Source organism: Sminthopsis crassicaudata, chromosome 1 (assembly GCF_048593235.1).
Source record: "Sminthopsis crassicaudata isolate SCR6 chromosome 1, ASM4859323v1, whole genome shotgun sequence".
NCBI lineage: Eukaryota > Metazoa > Chordata > Mammalia > Dasyuromorphia > Dasyuridae > Sminthopsis > Sminthopsis crassicaudata.
Window position 1 is genome coordinate 166,158,255 of NC_133617.1, and position 19,473 is coordinate 166,177,727.

General features: G+C 39.4%; 1 protein-coding gene across 2 annotated transcripts in view; it reads right to left on the reverse strand.

Moving 5' to 3' along the window:
* NRN1 (neuritin 1) overlaps positions 1-6,649 on the reverse strand; it is a 55,982-nt gene extending 49,333 nt beyond the window's left edge. The window contains exons 1-2 of one of the 2 annotated variants that reach the window (XM_074270962.1): positions 6,378-6,649; positions 833-977 (exon numbers count right to left, since the gene is read on the reverse strand). In XM_074270962.1, the coding sequence (XP_074127063.1) occupies positions 833-977; positions 6,378-6,432 (200 nt within the window). In that variant the 5' untranslated portion in view covers positions 6,433-6,649. The remainder of the gene's footprint in view (positions 1-832; positions 978-6,377) is intronic. The other variant, XM_074270957.1, reaches the window with a different exon arrangement.
* Between the last annotated feature and the right edge of the window lie 12,824 nt (positions 6,650-19,473).

Sequence of the window (19,473 nt, forward strand, 5' to 3'; positions counted from 1 at the left end):
CGCATGGCATTAAGCATTCCTTTGGTTACGGCTGAAAATTTTAAATGGCTATTTAAAAAAAAAAAAAAAAGGCCTTAAGCAGCTAAACCACAGAGATACTGAGCAGACGCAGCTACAGCTAGACAGTAAACATGAAATTTCTCACTCTTTACTTAGCAATCCTGATAAAGTAGAGCACTCCATCCTTCATCTTCACGTATACTCCTGAATTCAAGCCCACCTTTTAGCTTATATGCACCCTCCCCCCAATTCGGAGATTCAGATAATTTACAGATTCCCCGAGGGGGATAGTGAATCAAAAGAGAGAGAGAAATCGGATTCCCTCTTCTAATGACCTTCGGAGTGCAGCGTACTACAATCACAGGCTGAAACTTCAAAGATTTGGGAATAATCACTTGGACTGCCGAGCACGGTTCCCCTTTAAAGTATAGCACACCTTTTTTTTTTTTTTTTTTTTTTTTTTTTTTTTTTTTTTAGAAAGAAAAGAAAGGGGAGGAAAGGGGAGGGAAGAGGAAAAAGAAAAAAAAAGGAGGCGAGAAGAGGGAAACGAGGAGGGAGGAGAAAGAGATAGAGACAGAGAGAAAGAGAGAGACAGAGACAGAGACCTCAGAGACAGACGGACTGATAGACGGACGGACCGACACACAGAGACAGAGAAGCGGGGGAGAGGAGGAAGAAGGAAGAAAAATAAGAGGAAGATGAGAAAGGAAGAAAAGAAACGATTTTTGTAGTAGCAGAGAGGAGAAGATGGGTGAGTGGAGTGAGAAGCAGAGTTTTCAAAGTTGTGTGCAGTATTTTGAAAGTAAAGAAACACAAAAGCAGGGAAACTTACGCGCAGACGGTTTTGATGTTTGTCTTGTCGTCCAGGCCCTGCGGGTAGTTGGCCATGCTATCGCCCAGCTTGAGCAAACAGTCGGAAAACCCCTTAAAGACCGCATCGCACTTCCCTGCAGCTCTCACCGATTGCACCAGGTACGCTGCGGGGGAGGAGGGGAAGGGAGGGGGACACATATCAGCACCTCAGAGGCGGAGATCAGCTGCCAGCACAATCAAATCCCGCACTGCAGAAGCAGAGGCCCCGGAACCCTCAGAGGTATGCCCCAGGTCCAAGGTGCCAAACTCAGAGCCTTACGTTTGGATGGGGTCTTTCAGCTGCAGCCGCTGCCTCAAGTGCCTGAGAAAGAAAGGTCCCGGGCTTTCTTCTCCTTCCAACTCACCAGTACAGCCCACTCGCATTAGCATTCCAGCCACCCGATCAGATTAATTTTAAATGAGAAACGTGTGTTGAGAATGACAGATTTGAAAACCCAGACAGGCACCAAGCCACCAGTCTTATTCACATTTGAGACTAGGGTGGGGAATGTAGGGAAACGAGGGAGGGAGGGGAGAGGAATTTTTCTTTCGTAGACCCTTCCTCCTCCAAATCTCGCTTCCTGTCCGCCTCTCCTCCCCCAACCCCCCCCAAAATAAAATAAAAAAGCAAACCAGTATCATTACAGTTTAGCCACTATAACATTTTGTTGTTGTTTTTTGTTTCTGGAGCCCGGGAGAGAGGTCTCCAAAGACTGCGAATGGATAAGCTATTAGGGGGGATTGGGGAGAGACAGATGGAATGATACGAATATATGGAAAGGACTCCCAGCCTCCAATTCATTTCTCCCTTACAAATTACTCCTTTGCACAATGTAATGTCGAGGATGTCAGGTCACATTACTCTACTTGTAAGGTCCTCACCAACCCAAGGTCTTAGCTTAAAGGATACTTTCTGCCCAACTAAGTATACATTAGTATATGACACACCCAATACAGAGGAAAGGGTTGGCGACGTGGTTTAAAATTTTTCTTTGAACCAATGTGGGATGGTGCGTACGTGCGTGCGTGTGTGTGTGCGCGCGCGCGCGTGTGGGGGGTGGGTGGTGGTGAAGGGGGAGGTGGGTGGGGGATGGAAAGATAGCTCACTCACTCCATCGTTCACCGGATTTGAAGTAAAAACACTACCACTAGTGTAATGCCTTAACCAACTACTAACTAGCCGTGTGACCTTGGACAAATCACTTCAGCTCTATCTATAAAAAGAGGGAACTGTAGTACATCATCTCAGAAATCTTAAGAGATGGGTATTGAAAGAGCTGAATGTTAGAATATATTCAGGAGAAAAATCAAATTTCAAATTTTCATGCCCCTAGGTTTCCATCAGAAATATAAACACATTTTGAGTATAAAAATATTTTCTGTAATGAAGCCTGTATTAGCGCGCGTGCGTGCTTATGTGTTTTTGGGTAGAAAGGGCGATCTTTATTGGAGAGTTTAAGACTTGTAAGGAGAGGTCGCTGGGGGCTTTGGGCTCACAGCCTTTGCAAGTGTATCTCCTTGGGTCTCCCCCGTGTCACGTCCACTGAGGCTAACGATGCGGTCATGTGGAAGAAAGGGGAGGGGAACTGGTTTACCTCATCTCACCTCTATGTAGTGCTGCGGAAAGGATTTCATTTCTAGGCATTCCCTACTCTCACCCCGGAAAAACAAAAACCTGCCTATTTCTACAATCCTAACATAGGGCTGTGACAGCTTCCTCTCCCAGGGATCCTTGGCGCCTCCGGCAATCCCATTTGAGCTCTGAAAACCTGGCTACAAAGGGATGCAACGTGTCTCCCCCTTCTCTTTTCTCCAGGCTCTGCACACAGTTCCAAAATCACTCAAAGAATAGGCAGGAAGGGTCCGCAACTCGGAGGCGAGAGACTATTGGAGCTTTTTAGAATCTTGGTATGCGTTGTTTGGGGGTGGATGTGTCTGGGGTTGGAAAATCCCCGCAAAGCAGAGTGGAAGGAGAGCAGCTGATGATATATCTTTCCCTCTCTAGAAAAAAAATCGGGGGGAGGGGGAATCTCTGTGTGAAGAGAGGAAGGGGGAGGAATCCGTAGAGGAAGAGAAAGGAGGTTTCTTCCTCTCACTTTGGATGACTATTAGATCTCACGGAGGCAAATTACAATAAGTGAACCCAGGTATTTCAAGTCTCTGACTTTTAAAAGCATTCCCCGGTGGTCACCACCATTGCAAACTGAAAGTGAACTGACTGGTATTTAATACAATTTGATTCTGGACAACAGAAAAAAAACAGAGTCCCAGGTCTCCCTCATCTTCTCCCGCCATAGCGTCTGCTGCATCAGTGAAGCCTTGTGGCCAGAAGGTATGGTGGATTTAAAAGAGACAGAGGTGAAATGGAGGTGAGGGCCCTAGTTTTGCTGGCCACAAGTAAAATCACCTTTTAGGGCACACTCGGAGGGACTAAGTAAGCTTAAGGCTTCAGTCTTGATTCTGGCTATGCCTCTTAGGGTTCTGAACTCGTTACTTTACTCCACCTTTCTCAGAGGGACTTTCCAAGATATCTCTATTTCCCTCACCAGAGAACCCTATTTCTTGCTCCAGAATTACTCTTAGCACTGGGCCTAAATACAGGAATGACAAGCCAAACCCACGGCAACAGCACCTGCTGGACTAGCACCGCCTGAGGATATCTGACAGGGAACTGTCCAGCCTGGGGCTGGTTGTCTAATTCAGACTAAGTATTCATTCATACTACTGGGAAGGGATTGTGACTCTGGGAGAAATAGCCCTGACCTCTTGAAGAGAAAGAGACAGAGAGAGAGAGAGAGAGAGAGAGAGAGAGAGAGAGAGAGAGAGAGAGAGAGAGAGAGAGAGAGAGAGAGAGAGAGAGAGAGAGAGAGAGAGAGAGAGATCGCTTGCTGGGGCCTAGGTTTTAAATAGGACTCAGCAAAAATGTCACGAATCACCCAAAAATTCATCAGAGCAGAAAATGCCATTGTAAGTGAAACGCTATAGTAGAAATGAAATAAAATATTCTTTCTTTTCTCTTCATACCTATAACTTCCCTTCTTTCAAAAGTAAAGTTACAAAGAAGGGAGGCTTTGGGGGGGGGAGGTACTTATTACAGCATTCAGAGTTGCTGCAGGAAAAGACCCACAAAAATACATACATGTTGATATCTAGTTAAAATAAGAAGCCTAAAGATAATTATATTTTCTTTTCTTTGTTTTTGAAACTGAAAACTCATTTTAATATGCTACTCTAAAAAGAGACTCTTTGAACATAAGAAAATTAGAAAATCCATATTAAAACAGATCAATTGAGTCTTCTTAATTGAACCTTTAATTGGATCTTCCTAAGTAAAATATGCTTCCTTGTGTTTAAATCATATGCCCTGTCTTTCTTGATCTTTTTTTAAAACCCAGCAACTTCATTCATATCTTTATTCATTATAAGATTTTTCATTCTTAATCCTTCTCCTTAATTCCCAACCTCCTCCCCTCTGTCTTTTCTCTCCCACTTCATTCCCACTTTTCTTGTCAAATGTCAGATTCCAGAGAGCTCCCAATCACAAATTAATAAAGAACAAGGATCTATAAAGGTTTAAGATACATTTAGGATCAAATAAAAGCCTAAACTTCAATTCTGACTCCAATATATGGTAATTTCTGTGTAGTTGTTATGCACTTGAAGAGCATAGTGCAAATCACCATCCAATTTTAATCCTAACCTTGTTCATATACAACAGTGTTTCCCCACAAGATTTCAAAAGAGAAAGAAAACATGATCTTTTTGGGGACACAGGATACTAAAATCACCTTTATATGATGAAAACTAACTCAATACCAACTGCCTTCTCATGCTCTGAAAATCCATGGGTCTAACTGGAGGTTGCCCAACACATTTATTTCCACCTTCAACAAATTTTCTCACAATTAGAAAAGCTCCTTATTATAGATATGTGAAAGAATGGCAGAATTTTAAAACATCAAGATTCTTAGAAGAAATTGACCTAACCCACAGGGACACACACACACACACACACACACACACACACACACACACACACACACACACACCCCTCTGGCATTCGTTCACTCTCAAATCCCAAAAAGCTTTATGAGAAAATGGTTTAATAATAGGAGATCATTTCAAGCACTTTAAAACATCCGTCTGAAAACACTGTGTCTTCCTTTACAAATTGCATGAAACCAACGTCTCCTTCAGATTTCTCTGGAAGACAAAATGCTATTTATCATGTGTAGCTTTCCTCTTCTCCGCCTTAAACCCTACTCTCTTGACTCTCTTCATCAACCTCCTCCAATACTGCAAAGATCTGTCTGCAAAGAATGCTACAGACTGCAAAGATCTGAAGCAACGAATCCCTCCGTCTGCAGAAAACCCGTTTGAAGAGGTTTTTTTTTTTTTTTTTTTTTTTTTAAATCTCTTTCTAGGTCTATTAGTAACCTGCTTCGCTTTCACGTTAAATCAATTAATGGTTGAGCTAAGCAGTAATTTTATTTAATCTTTCTATAGCATTTTCTTCATTCTGGATACCAAAATGTTTGACAAGTGTAACTACGGAGAAACATTCCTTGACACAAAATGGTGAACAAAGACATCTGACCTCCTTAAACAAGAGGGTACTGTAGAAACTCACGCACCTTAAACTCTTCTCTCACACATAATTAGAATACACATAAATATGTATGGAGAAACCATATGCAACTAATCCAATTCTTATCAAAAGTATGTTCAAAGGTTAATTGTATTTCTAAATGCATATATGGATTGCATGTAATGTTTTTAATATATTGAATGGTACTCCTTTTCTGTTTTCTGTCTGTGAACTTATCCATTATTTTAACACCCCCTCCCCATACAGCACTGTGCAAATACTGCAGCAAGGATAAATAAACCGTGCACCTAATGTGGTTCCCTGGGCAAACACTGCAGCTGGGAGATGGGGGCGGGGAAGGAGGGCATGACAAAGTTCTATATGCAGCAGCTGGAACCCCACATATCTTTGCTTTCAGGCACACAAACTTTTCAATTCTATTTCTCAATCGCCTTTCTTCCCTTTCTTACCCGCTTGTCCCGTCAAAACGTGCCTTTTAGTATGCTGGGGAATCAATGCCATTCCGCCAGCATCCATGACATACCTTAAGAGTCTAGATACAGAAGCACATATAGATTACAAGATTTAAAAAAAAAAAAAAAAAAAAAGAAAGAAAGAAAAAGAAAAGAAAAAAAAAAAAAAGAAAAGCAATCAACCGCATACAAACATTTTAGGCAAGCCCAAGGTATCCTATTCACTTAGGCAAAAGGAAAGAGTATGGAGAGCATCTAAGGAGCAAACCGATGACCAATTTGTCCCTTCTGGATTTTACCAGCTCTGCAAGAAAATCCTAATGCAATCATCCGAGTAGGAGCTACCTGTCACCTCTGCACCCTTCAAACCAGTCCGATAAGTTATTTAGACAGGCGATGTCTTAGAAACACTAATAGGATTCTGGGTGCATAAAACTCGAAACATCATTTTGCCATCCACTTACCTATTTGCACAGCGAGGATCAGTGAAATGTATCTGCCGTTCAACTTAAGTCCCATCCTACATTTAGTAAAACCATTTGCGACTGCAGATCTTTAAATAGTTAGTTTGGAGAACGCGGGGGAAAGCTGAAAAATAGGCATTGCCAACAAGTTCCAGCAGCAGCAGAAGACTACTTTGTAGAGAGGGGAGGCAGAGGGAGGAGAGAGATGGAGAGAGAGAGAGAGTGAGAGAGACACAGGGAGAGAGAGAGAGCTGGGAATGGTTCACTCCGTTGGAGGGGGCGGAGGAAGTACAGCCTCACGCCCACGAGCAGGCCTGACGTGGGGGATGACACGGAATGATTTTTTTTTTTTTTTTTTTTTTTTTTTTATATAGGCACCTTGGAAGAGAATCGCCATTTATAGTCATCAGAAGCTGGAATTATCCAGATACCTCTCGTTAATGTGCAAGCCGAACGAAACCTCTCCTTTTCACGGTGAAAATGCCCACACTACTACCATCACTATTCACATATTCTTCCATTTTCACTCTCTCCATCTTTTCCCCGTCATTGCGCTAGGCGTGGGCTCTGTGGCCACCCCCCTCACACACACCCCCTTAGCTGGAGAGTCCTTGCGCTCTCAGTTCACTATTTCTTGATCCTATTTTTTTTTTTTTAACTGCCTTTTCATTCCTCCTCTTTTCCTCAACCTCACATTCTGTGCTCCTCCCCAATATCCACTAGAAATTCGCTCATCGAAAAATCCTTTCTCCACTTTAACATTTTAATATTGCAGGGGAGTTTCTACAGAAGAAGAAAGGAAGGAAAAAAAAGCCAAACAAGCTCTATTAATCCTGGAGGGTCGTTTCCCTCCTTCCCTCCTCGCCTCCCGCCCGGAACACACACGCACTGGTCTACCCCCTCCCTTTCTTCACAACTCAACAGCTGAGCTCAGTATGCAGCCCCGAGCACCAGCAAGCACATAGCACGCACACACACGTCCACACACACGTCCACATACTCCCACGAGAGCGCGCCGGTATATTCCTGCACAAGCGTGCACTTACGCGCAATCTGATGTAAATCATTCTTGGGCTAATAAATACATGAATTGCATCCACTTCCCTCAGCAGAGAAGAGGGAGGCCTCATTCACTTTTGGGGGGGGTGGGGAAAGGATAGAAGGGGATTAGGAGAGAGAGAAGGGGTGATGGGCATCCTGTAAAGATTATTTTCTAGTATAACAGATTTCACATATTGTGAAGCTGTGAAATTTAATGGGTTATATTTGGTAGTGTTTTTGGATCCAGATCAGTTTCTTAATACTCATATCTGCTTTTTTGATGGGTGCAATATAATGTCCAGTTTATTATTCAAGTCAATGTTTCTGAAAATACATCTTGAGCTAGGCACAGTGTTTAAGATAAGATGAACAAAGACAGATGTATAAATGCAAAAGATTATAAATGATCGATATAAAGAGGTCATTTCACTTCTCCAATATTTTGTTCCCTGATTCATACAAATCCATATTTATTTGAGATCAAATGAGATATTTGTTAATCGGTTAGTACAGTGCCTGGCACAAAGTAGGTGCTTAATAAATGCTTCCTCCCTTCTTTTCCCTTCCTCACATATTCCTCTCCTCTCTTCTCCGCTCTTCCTTTTCTTCTTTGCTCTTTTCATCTCTTTTATTTTGCAAAAAATAGGTTACATAGACTGAGATTTTATAATACATACGAATTGGGGAAAACCCAACAATTTCATGAATGTACTTATGACAAAAGATTATCCACAATCTACCCACCTATTAATTCAGTTTCTTAAGACTCAGGTTTTGTTTGTTTGTGTTTTTGAAGAAGGGGTCAATGTAAAATAAACCAAGGCATCGGGTGCAACACTGTAACCGTGAAAGTGAAGAAAAGGCGCTTGCAGTGGAGCAAGGAACCAAAGTACATTATTTTGGGTTTAGTGTGATCTGTCCTGTTGCTATTCTACTTTCTTTTTAAAGAGATAAACGTGTGCGTATGTGTATGTGTGTGTGTGTGTGTGTATGTGTCTGTGTATGTGTATGTCTATGTGTGTGTTTGTGCTTGAGTGGGTGCACGCGTGCGCGCGTTCTGTTTGTTGCAGAAGGAGGAGCGGGGAAAGAAGGCGGGAGGATCTATCTTCTCTTCCCACCCCACCTTACATGACGTCACCGGGGCGGGACCACTTGACCTGGGTCTGTTTCCTCCTCCCCACATCCCTGGTGGGGACTTGGCCAGGAGACGAGTTAGGAGGATTACCTTACCGGCATCCGAATGCAGAATAGCAACCTGGGGTATTCCCTTTGCCTGAGCTCTAGTGGTTCTAAGAAAGGCAGGAGCCGGGGGCGAGACGCGGGGAACCCAAGGGGAAAGGGGAGGTGGAGGCGCCGGGTAGTTCTCAGATCCACTCCGCTCACGGTGGGAGGCGCGCGCCCTCTCGCCGGGCTCGGACTCTAGCCCTTCTCTCTCTTTTACTCTAGTCTTGGGGCTTTGGAGCTTATCTGCACTCACTGCTCCCAGTTTCTGCCCTTCCTTCCACTACTCCAGTCTGCACGTACTTTTAGGTTTACAGTATTTGTTTAGCTTGGGAGGAGGGCGAGGTGAGATTATTGGTACCCTCAGGCTAGCCCCTTGTGCCTATTCTCGGGTTCCACTTCTCAGCTAGTCCTTGGGGAACATCTCTAGCTTGCCCCGCAGCTGCAGTTTTTAATGCTGTGTAATGTTCCAACAATGCACGGGGATATATTTCCCCAGGGACAGAAGAATTGTGTGTGTGTGTGTGTGTGTGTGTGTGTGTGTGTTTGTGTGTGTGTGTATGTGGCTACAATACCAAAAAACAAACTGGAAAACGTGTGGAGGTGTGTGTGCGCAGCAGCCTAGCATCTGCTCATTCTGTATCCCAAACACGGAAGCACATGCGCACTAGGAGGGTCCTAGCCGTTCCAGCGCAGGCTGGAGATGTGCAATGCTGCAAGATCAGTGGGACTGCCTTCTGTCCAGTGTCTAACAAATCCATCTTTCATCAAAGAGTTTTCACTTTGGCTCTACTGCATAGCGCAACTTCTAAAACCTGTCCCCCCTCTCCTCCCTTTCGACCTCCCTTCTGCACATCTTCCTCCTAGCCTCGGTTCCCGAAGTGGACTTCTCTGGTTGGTATTCTTACTAAAGAAAAAAAAAAAAAAATTGAAGAAAAAGGCTGCACTAAAATAGGGAATGAGCAGAATGCTACATATACTGCAGGCTCTTCTTGCAGAAGGTTTCCCAGGTTGGATGATGGGAGGCAGGTGATAAATGTTTTAAGGCACATATCGTTCTGCAGCCTAAACACCGGTCAACTGGAATACTGCTTTTGGTCTTTGTACTAAAGGAAAATGGGATCCCTTTTTTGTCAAAGAGTTCTGATTATTTTAGAACATCCTATTATTAAAGATGTGCCCAGAAAATGTTGGATTAACTCCCCTGAGGAAAAACAAAACAAAACATAGAAACTGCTTTGAACAGACCCCAAATACAAAGGATCAGACTCTGACCAAGCTACTGATTACGATGCGCATCGGAATAGCCTCTTATGGAAGAATATCCTATCATCTCTGCCTTTAATAAGTCATTTTCTTTTATATCAATATGCTAAATAAAAGATAAACATTTTCATTATGCTTAGTAGTTGCAAAAACCTTTGTTGCTATATGTTTGTAGTTAATCATTTTAGATGGTAGTGGTCTGCATACAGGGTTCTTTTTAATTATTGAAGAGGTCATGTAAAATTTTAAATTTGGTTGGCATGGGAGTTAGAGTACCTTTTCCACTTGTGGGAACTTTCACTGTTGGTTTGCTGCAGTCTCAAAATCACCCACATAAATATTTTAAAGGGTGTAGTATCATTAACCAAGTCAATCCGTCAGCTAACCCTTCCAATCAAAACTGAACTTGTCAGAAGAGCTACCTTCTCAGATTGTATCACTCTCAGATTCTTTGGAAAGAACATTTGCCAGGACCACAAGAAAAATCCTAGCTCCAACTTCTGTCAGATAAAATTCACAGATAAAATTATGAATAGTTTGGCCTACTAATATGTCTCTCTTTCATATTATTTTCTGCCATTTCACTTCTTCAGTTAAAAACATTTAAGTCATCAACATGAATTTATTTAGCTTTTTTTATTTCAAAAACTGTTTCTTTTTTTCTTCTTCCTCTTCCCTTTCTCTCTCCCTCCCTTTCTTCCTTCCCTCCTTCTCTCCCTCTCTTCACTCCCTCCCTCTTTCCCTCCTTCCTTCCTTCCTTCCTTCCTTCCTTCCTTCCTTCCTTCCTTCCTTCCTTCCTTCCTTCCTTCCTTCCTTCCTTCCTTCTTTCCTTCCTTCCTTCCTTCCTTCCTTCCTTCCTTCCTTCCTTCCTTCCTTCCTTCCTTCCTTCCTTCCTTCCTTCCTTCCTTCCTTCCTTTCTCCCTCCCTCCCTTCCTTCCTCCCTCCCTTCCTTTCTTTCTTTCTCCCTTTCTTCCCTTCTCTTCCTCCCTCTCTTGTTTCCTGCCTTCTAGATTACCTAGAACATTCTGCTTTATCATACTTAGGTTTCTTTCTCCTTTCTCCTAGATCCTCAATATCACAATTCATAAATATAAAATTTAAGTGCTAGAAGAGACTTTAGATAGAATGTTAGAGATTAATGTTATATCTTAGGAACCATCTAGTCCAACCCCTCATTTTGTAGATGAGGAAACTGTGGCATAGGTTTGTTTTATAAGTGAAGTTGCCTTCCCAAAATCTGTATTTTGGTCTTTAAGGTCTTACAGGTACTTTAGTAACTAACCTTCTGGCTTAAGACTTATTTCTGTATGAGAGAAATATCCATCACATGATTCTTTCAACAATCACAGTTCTTGAGTACAGCTTAGTAACGGAGCCTGAGGAATGAAACTGGAAAAAACCAAAATAGGTGTAATGAACCAGTGTAATGCTGGAGAAACTGAGGCAAGACAGAAATTAGGTTTTTAATATTTTAATAGTGGAGAATTTAGACTAGCCACAGGCAGCTGGCTGGCTGGGACTCTTGTCTCAAGGCATCCCCTCCCCAGCAAGTAATTCCATAGACTTTTATAGAGTTCCAGCTATCAGGGAAACAAAGGCAAGGGAGAGCAGAACACTGGGTGAGTGGAAATTCCAAGAAGGACTATAACTTAGTCCTGACAGATTGGGGATCAAGATAAGGAGGTGGAGCAGGAGACAAAAGTCTGAAACAGGAAATACCCAAGCATTTGAGATAGTTTTTGATATCTAGATATCTGGAGTTTTGTGACTCTTTGTAATGTGAGAGTGGCCAGAGCCAATTCTTTCTCTGGCCCCAATTCTTTCAGTCCTAATGGGGCAAGGAAAGGGGGGGGTTGGCTACCAGGGAAACTGAGGCATTATACCAGAGGCTTAGCAATCAGAGGCATGACTAGAAAAAATGAGATGGTCTCTGATCTCAAGGAGCTAACACTGTAAAGAGTGCTCTCTCTCTCTCTCTCTCTCTCTTCCTCTTTCTCTTTATATATATATATATATATATATATATATATATATATATATATATATATATGAATTCAGTTGGTTGAGTAAAAGGTCTTAAAGAGTTCAGCTGCACAACCCGAGGTAAGTCCAAAGTCCCTTAGGGAACATAATCAGGTCAGATGATAATGCCCAGAAGTCGTAGAATCTATGTATAAGGCAAATGGTTAGACCTACAGGTCTAACTCTAGGACTCTAGGGCAGAACAGATAGTAGAACTCAATCTCAATAGAAAGCCATTGGTCCCTTTCAGTTTATCCAAGTGTTGTGAAGAGCCATATCCCTTTTCCCACCTTGCCATCCAGGATGGGGTCTAGATTTTTAGAGTCTGGTATATATGATAGTTGTTTGACCATTTCTTATGGTGAAAACTTTGTGTGGGGACTTGCATTCTTTGGTGCTTTATAAAAGGTTTAGCTTATAATTGATCTAAGATCTCTGATTAACACTTAATAAATCAGGGAGGGAAAATTGTATATTTGAGCTGTATGTTACCAATGGAGTTTTGTCATTGTTAGCTTTTGGTGATGCATATATCTTAGAGTTGGCTAAGTTCAGAAAAAATATTTAGTCATATAATCAAGACAGTCTCTCTTACAATAGGTTTCTATTATAATTTTCTTACAATGCATTTAAGTTTCATGGAGTGCTACATTTATTTTTAAACTGGACATTAGTTGAATTTTGCCTCTCAGGGAAAGGGTAAAGGGTTAGAGTCCATTTTTGGCAGTTCTTTCCTGTAGGCAAGTGAAGGTTGTCTGCAGAGGGTTGAGAGAAAATCTGAGATCTATTTTGTGTCAAAAATTCTGCTTGATAACAGACAGTGTTTCAGCAAGATTCCAGAGTCCAGGATCCTACCAAACACTGTCAGATGATGTTTGTGAAATCCTTAGAAGAAATATTCTATGTAACCACTAAAAATAGCTACATAGCTTTGGATTTTTTCCCAAATGTTTAGCTAAAATAATGCTTCTAATGCAATCTCCTCCAGTAAGTGGTGAAATGATAAATCTGTCTCATGATGTTTATATTTCCTAGTATCTACTAAGAAGAATAGCTTCTTTTCTAGGACCATTCTTTGTATGGCAACACTTTTTATCACTCATAAGTCAAGGGTGTGGTAATCTTCTTCCAAATAGAAGCCTATCTTATTTATCTCAAGTCTATGATTCTTGTTGAAATACTTGAAGAGGGAATTTCAGGTGTAGAATGAATTTGTTGTTAGAAAGATGACATTTTAATTTTTAAAAAAATCTTACCATATATTTCATCTTCCACTGAATACAATATCTGTTCTTAGTGGATGTGGTAAACTAAAATACTGAGTTTAGGTTAAAAGGTAAGTATTTAGATATCTTTCTGTCTGGCCAATGAAATTAAAATTGGAATTTTAAAAGTTCTATCTGCAATGAATGGACTGATGTTGTCAGATATTTTTTTTTCTCCTTGATACACAATTCAATTATTCATTCAGTAAACATTCATTAAACACCTACTACTTGCTAGGAATTGTGCCAAGCTCTGAGGATACAAAAAGAGACAAAAGACAGTCAGTGACTTTCAGGAACTTAAAATCAAAGGAGCGGTTTATACCAATAAAATACTTGATTTAAACATGGATTTTTACGTTAAATTTATTTTTTCATGTTATTTCTTGTATAGATTTACTTACAAATAAATAGGTAAGACATATGAGAGACATATGATGGCAGTTTTGGTTTTTTTTGAGAATGATGAAATTCTCCTTGAATATTTAATTAGAAGCTGATTGAGAGTTGAAGTATTTTTGAAGAAATGAGAAAGTAATCAGATGCTTTCTTAAAATGTTTAAAATTTTTCTCAAGTTGTATTAATGAGTCTTGTTCTTAAATAATTTCCAGATCTTTTGTACTCCCATATTAAGCCTTCCCTTGTAACAGATAAAAACCAAACCAAACAGGTAAGCAGGGCCAAGTCACATATTCATCCTGTCTGATATGCATACTCAACCCCCTTTTTTTTCCTCAAGGAAAGAAGGGAATTGTGTTTTCTCATCTAAGGCAGGAGTATAGTATGGTAGAAAGAATTCTAGAGTCAGAAGATCTGAGTAAAAATTCTGCTTCCAACACTTTTGTATCTCTTTGGGCAAATTACTTAACCTTCCTTTGTCTCAATTTCCTCACTTGTAAAGTGAGGGATTCAGTTACATGCCTTCTGAGCTACTAGCTTCAGATCAATTACTGTGCTTGGGACTTCCTTAGGACCAATCAGTCATTAGAATCACAAAGTCTTCAGCTTTGTTTTGTTAGAAAGATATAATTTTTCAGAGTTACAGTTATATCTTTGCACTATGTGCATGAGACATTAATGGAAATGATCCTAACAAAATTCACTATCTACCTACCAAAATATATTTGGTACACAATGAATGTCAAGGATAAAGGACAGTAAAGCTGCCCCTGAGCTATATTCAGGTCTTGCAGGGGAGCTAGATTAATTTGTGCTACAGTACATTCTCAAGAAAACAGATTTTATGAATATAGCAATAGGGAAGCCTTTCTTCCAGCATTTCTTACCCAGATGCTATAGTGTTAGTAAATATGGCTCATGTTTTTTCCTGTCTTGGAGGTTTAGAAGGGGAGAATACCAGAAATGGTTGTAGATGATATACTGGGATGGTTGATAAAGGCTTAAGACATAAAAGGATTGCAGATCTGTCCTGTGACTAAGTCAAGAAATTCCACATAGGATTCTTACAATATTTTCCTATATAAACAATCCAATGTATCTTGCAATTTAAGAAAGATTTGCTGTGTTGGATATAACTGGGACATTGCTACCTCCTACATTTCCCAATAAAAGGAATGTATGATTTTTGAAAGGTGAAATAGGTCTGTGAAACTTTATCTCGCTTAGTAATAATCTTGATATATTCCCAAAGAGGATTTATATAAGGTAGAAAACGCTGTCCACAGCCTAGCAACGATCCTAGTAAGCATGAGTCATGGATATCTTCTGCCTAGTGGTTGCACACCTCTTTAGATTCCTCAGGTAGTCACATGATAATGCAAAACATGAGTTATACATAGATGAAGACAACACAATTTTTCAATTCTTCTTTATTATTTATAGTTTTTTGATCTTTCCTTTGGACTTGCTGGCATTTTAATTGGTGAGGAGAAAGGAACTGTGTTTGCTTCTTGCTAGTATTGTGTAGCATTTTTATTTCCTATGATACCCAGAACAGTCTTTTGAAATAAGTGCTATTATCCTTATTTTATAGATGGAAACTGAGGCTGAGAGAAATTAAAAGAATTGCCCAAGATGAAACAATTAGTAAATTTCAGAGATGAACTTCAAAATTTGGTCCAAATTCAATACTTCCCATTGTATTATAATTCCTCCAGCATTTATTAAATGCTTTCTGTGTGCAAAGCATTATTTAAGCACCGAGAATACAAAAGCAAAAAAAAAAAAATCCATCCCTGCACTCTTGAGTTTATATTAGGGAAAGCAAGCATAAATTTTTTATAAACACAAATAAGGTCAAACAATATAGACAGTAAATACTAAGATTTTTTTGGGGGGGAAGAAGAGTGCTAAGAATGATTTTGAGGTTCCAGGAAATCCTTGTGTAGGAGGCACCTGAGCCAAGAGTCTTGAAAGGGAACTATATATTCCAGGTGAAAAGGATGAGGAGGCAGAGACTTCTACTTATAGTAAAACCTGCAAAAGCATAGAAAGGGATGGAATCAAATGTATGGGGAAAAGTAGGTTGGTTTGAATGGAAATTGAGCACACTAAGGGGAATAATATAGGATAAGTCTGCAAACGTAGATGGCAGCCAAATATTGGGAGCTTTAACTTTTGATGCTTCAGACTAGCTCATCAAATATGAAGTGTGTGCATTGTGTTATTTCTGCACAAGGAATATAACATCCTTGGATGGTATAGATCCTGAAAATAGGAGTATCTTATTTGAGCTTGAGAATATGGTTATTCTTTGCTCCAGTAGGCTCTTGTTAGCCTTAAGTATATTCTGGAGATGTTAGTACTAATAGCCAAGAGATGTGATTTCTAATTATGGCTTATCATTGTTTGATTTTATTTTTCACAAAGTATCATGTGACATATATGAAGTCAAAGTATGATTGTAAGGCAAAGAGACAATTTTTTCCCCCAACATACCTAAAGGACTAAATCCAACTGGGTTATGTCCTCTTCCAAGTAGTCCACTTAGGGGTGAGCACATATTTTACTTTATTTTTTTTTAATAATATCTTTTTATTTTCAAAACGTATGCAAAGGTAGTTTTTAACATTCACTCTTGCAAAACCTTATGTTCAAAATTTTTCTCCCTTCCTCCCCCACATTGCTCCCTTAGACAAGTAATCCAATATATATTAAACAAGTGCAATTCTTCTTTATATATTTCCACATTTGATTATGCTGTATAAGAAAAATCAGATAAAAAAGTGAAAAAAATGAGAAAGAAAAAAAGCAAATAAATAACAACAAAAAGATGAAAATACTATACTATGATTCACATTAAGTCCCATAGTCCTCTTTCTGGATGTAGAAGACTTTCTCCATCATAAGTTTATTGGAATTGGCCTGAATCACCTCATTGTTGAAAAGAGCCACTGGAGCTTACTTAAATAAAACTAATTACTCAACATTTGTTGAGGATTTGTACATTAGGAACATTCTTCTTTTAAAAATCCTTTTAGAATGATTATTTATTCTTTTTAGTAGCCACAGTTACTTCATTCTTTGAGGGCATATTTGAAATTTTGAAAAGGACAAGAGTAATTTGAAGTCAAGTCTGCTGAATAAAGTGAGGCTCAGACTGCTTAACACTGTTTTAGGAAAAAGGTTATGTGTGAGTATTAAGTAATGTGGTTACTATATTGATTCCAAAGGCAATTCCAAAAAAAATCTTCCAAAGCACTTGTTGGAAAAGTGAGTATGGCTAGTCAAAGGATATGATATCTTAGTCTGTTGGAGGACAATCAAGAAGAAAGTTGTTGTTATCAAAAAGATAATAAATATCTTTTATTTATATTCATCTCCATAGAAGGCATTCAAATCACAGGGTGAGTTTCTTCCTATCCTTTTTTCCCCCCTATCCTTTTGTCAGGAGTTGAGAGGAGAGAAGAAAGGGATGTGCTACAATAGATATTTCATCAGTAGAAAAAAAGATTCTATTTTTCAAAATTCTGGGCTAAACAATACATGCTTCAGAAGGACCAAGGGCAAGGAATGCTGGGAAAAGAACCAGAAGCAAGGAGAAGAAATCATTCGGGGTACATTTAAAACCATGACTCATTAAATATATGTGATCAGAAGTATAAGAAGCAAGTCAGTCAGAGGCTGCCCCGTGTTTCTGAGTGGTTGAATGATGGAGAATATAGAACTAATATTAACTGTGGGACCAACTATTACACTGCACTTGGGTGTTTGAGCCTTTCCATAGATTTCCTCTGTTTTTGAAGTGAATAATAAGTCACCTATTCTGGGGATAGGGAATTTGTTTTCTAAATAATATCACACAAATGGAAGAGAGATAGATTTCTTATTGTTTTACTAAAGGGGTTATGGCATGAACCCCTTCTTTGTTCATTACTGCCCTCAAGGAGCATTCTTTATTTAAATGCTGATTGGAAACCTTGGATTGTTTATAGCAAGGGAATCTAATAACCCTAGCAAAGAGCTACCCTGGGCCTGGTTATTATTTTCTAGAGAGAAAACCTGACTAGATAAATGATGCTATCACATTGTTAATATCGATATATTTCCAAGATGGAACCTAGTCCACCTGGTCTCAGTTGACACATGGATTACATCTCGTTGGATCTTCACAACAATTCAGAGTGAAAATATTATTATTGCTTTACAGATGAAGAAACTTAAGGGCAGAGAGAGTTTTAAGGCACTTGACTAAGATATAAGCTGGTAATGATTGAACACTTCAAAGAGAATAGTGGTCCAAGAGGTTGGAGGAAGATAGAGTGGAAAAAATTCTGCTTTTATAAGTGAAGATCATAGGACTCTTGAGATTGCTTTACTGAATACAGGGGAAAAAAAGCTGTGAGGATAATGTAGGATAGACTTCAATGAAACTCTTCTCTATCCCGTGCCAGGGATAGTACATAATACCTTTCATAGGTTATTAGCAGTTTAAGAGCTGGAAGAGATTGGATAATTCAATATATTTTATAGATGAAGAAACTGAGGGCCAAGGAAGTAAAATGACTTGATGATGTCCCAATGTCAAGAGCTATAATTATACCTATTAATCTACAATCTTGTGCTCTTTCTGGAGAGGACAGTTGCATTCCAATTAAGTAGAGTAAATGTAATCATCTAACATCTTTATAATCTCTTATGTTCATGACAGATGACTTAGTCATCTTTCCTTCTGCAAAACATAGATTTTATTCTTCAATAACCTTCAACTAATTCAACATGACCTCAGTCTGATGGAGAAGAAAGTCAGAGGGAATAAGTATTTGTACTTGTAGAGAGTGAGTAGCCTGCTATTAATGTAAGATAGGAATAGAAAAAGCTACATTGTTACAGAGACTGATCAGGTCATTGAAAAATGTATTCTTAAATCTAGGCGACCTTTAAAAGAAACTGGATTAGAGTTACAATGATTGAAAGGAAAATCTCACAGTAATATGAATGGTTTACAGCAGGGAAATTATGAAAAGAAATTATCAATTGGTAGATCCTTCTAATTAAACACATGAGTAGAAACTTTTCAGGGAATCCTTAAACATATTCTACCTCTCTTTCCCCAAGCTTGAGCTACCAATCTTTTCTCTTGACCTATGGAATGGTACTCATTTCTTCATATTGGAGTAACTTGAATGCCCAACTTCTATATCTATCTCTCAGGTCTCCATGGAGCTTAGTAGACCAGTGGCATTTAATAAGTGTTAAAAAACAACAAAAAAAATCTGAGTCAGTGATCTTCTCATAAAAGACTTTTGAAACCTTCTGCCAGGATACACTTCCACATAGCCAACTTGATCCATTTCACATAATGTTGGACTGAAAAAAAACTAGAAGGCAGGGAATTTTCATATAATCTGGCAATAATTTTCTGCTTAAATTCTTTTAGGAAAATTTATATCATTAAAATAACACATTTCTATTTGGACACCAAGGAAGTTATTCCATTCTCAAATTATAGTACTTTTACTTCCTATTTTTCTGATCAATAGATGATAGAAGTGGAGAGCAATAAATAGCTTTGAAGGTTTCTTAACATCATTCACTTGCATCCACTAGAGACCTTCACTGGCCAGATCTATGGAAATTTCTAATTCCTTAATGAACTAAGTCATCTTAGACTAAACTTTGAGTTAAAGCCATAGGACTTTTAGGACAAATACCCTCTTCTTCATCTGTCCCTTACATCTGTTGTCCCAGTTTTCAAGCTCAGATTCCTTATTCCACTTTTAAGATGGCAGAAGGGATTGAGGTTTTCGAAGTGGCCAGCTTTTGGAAATTTTAATTCATCTTCTTTTGCCCTTAGGCAAATCTCTCAAATAGGTGGCAG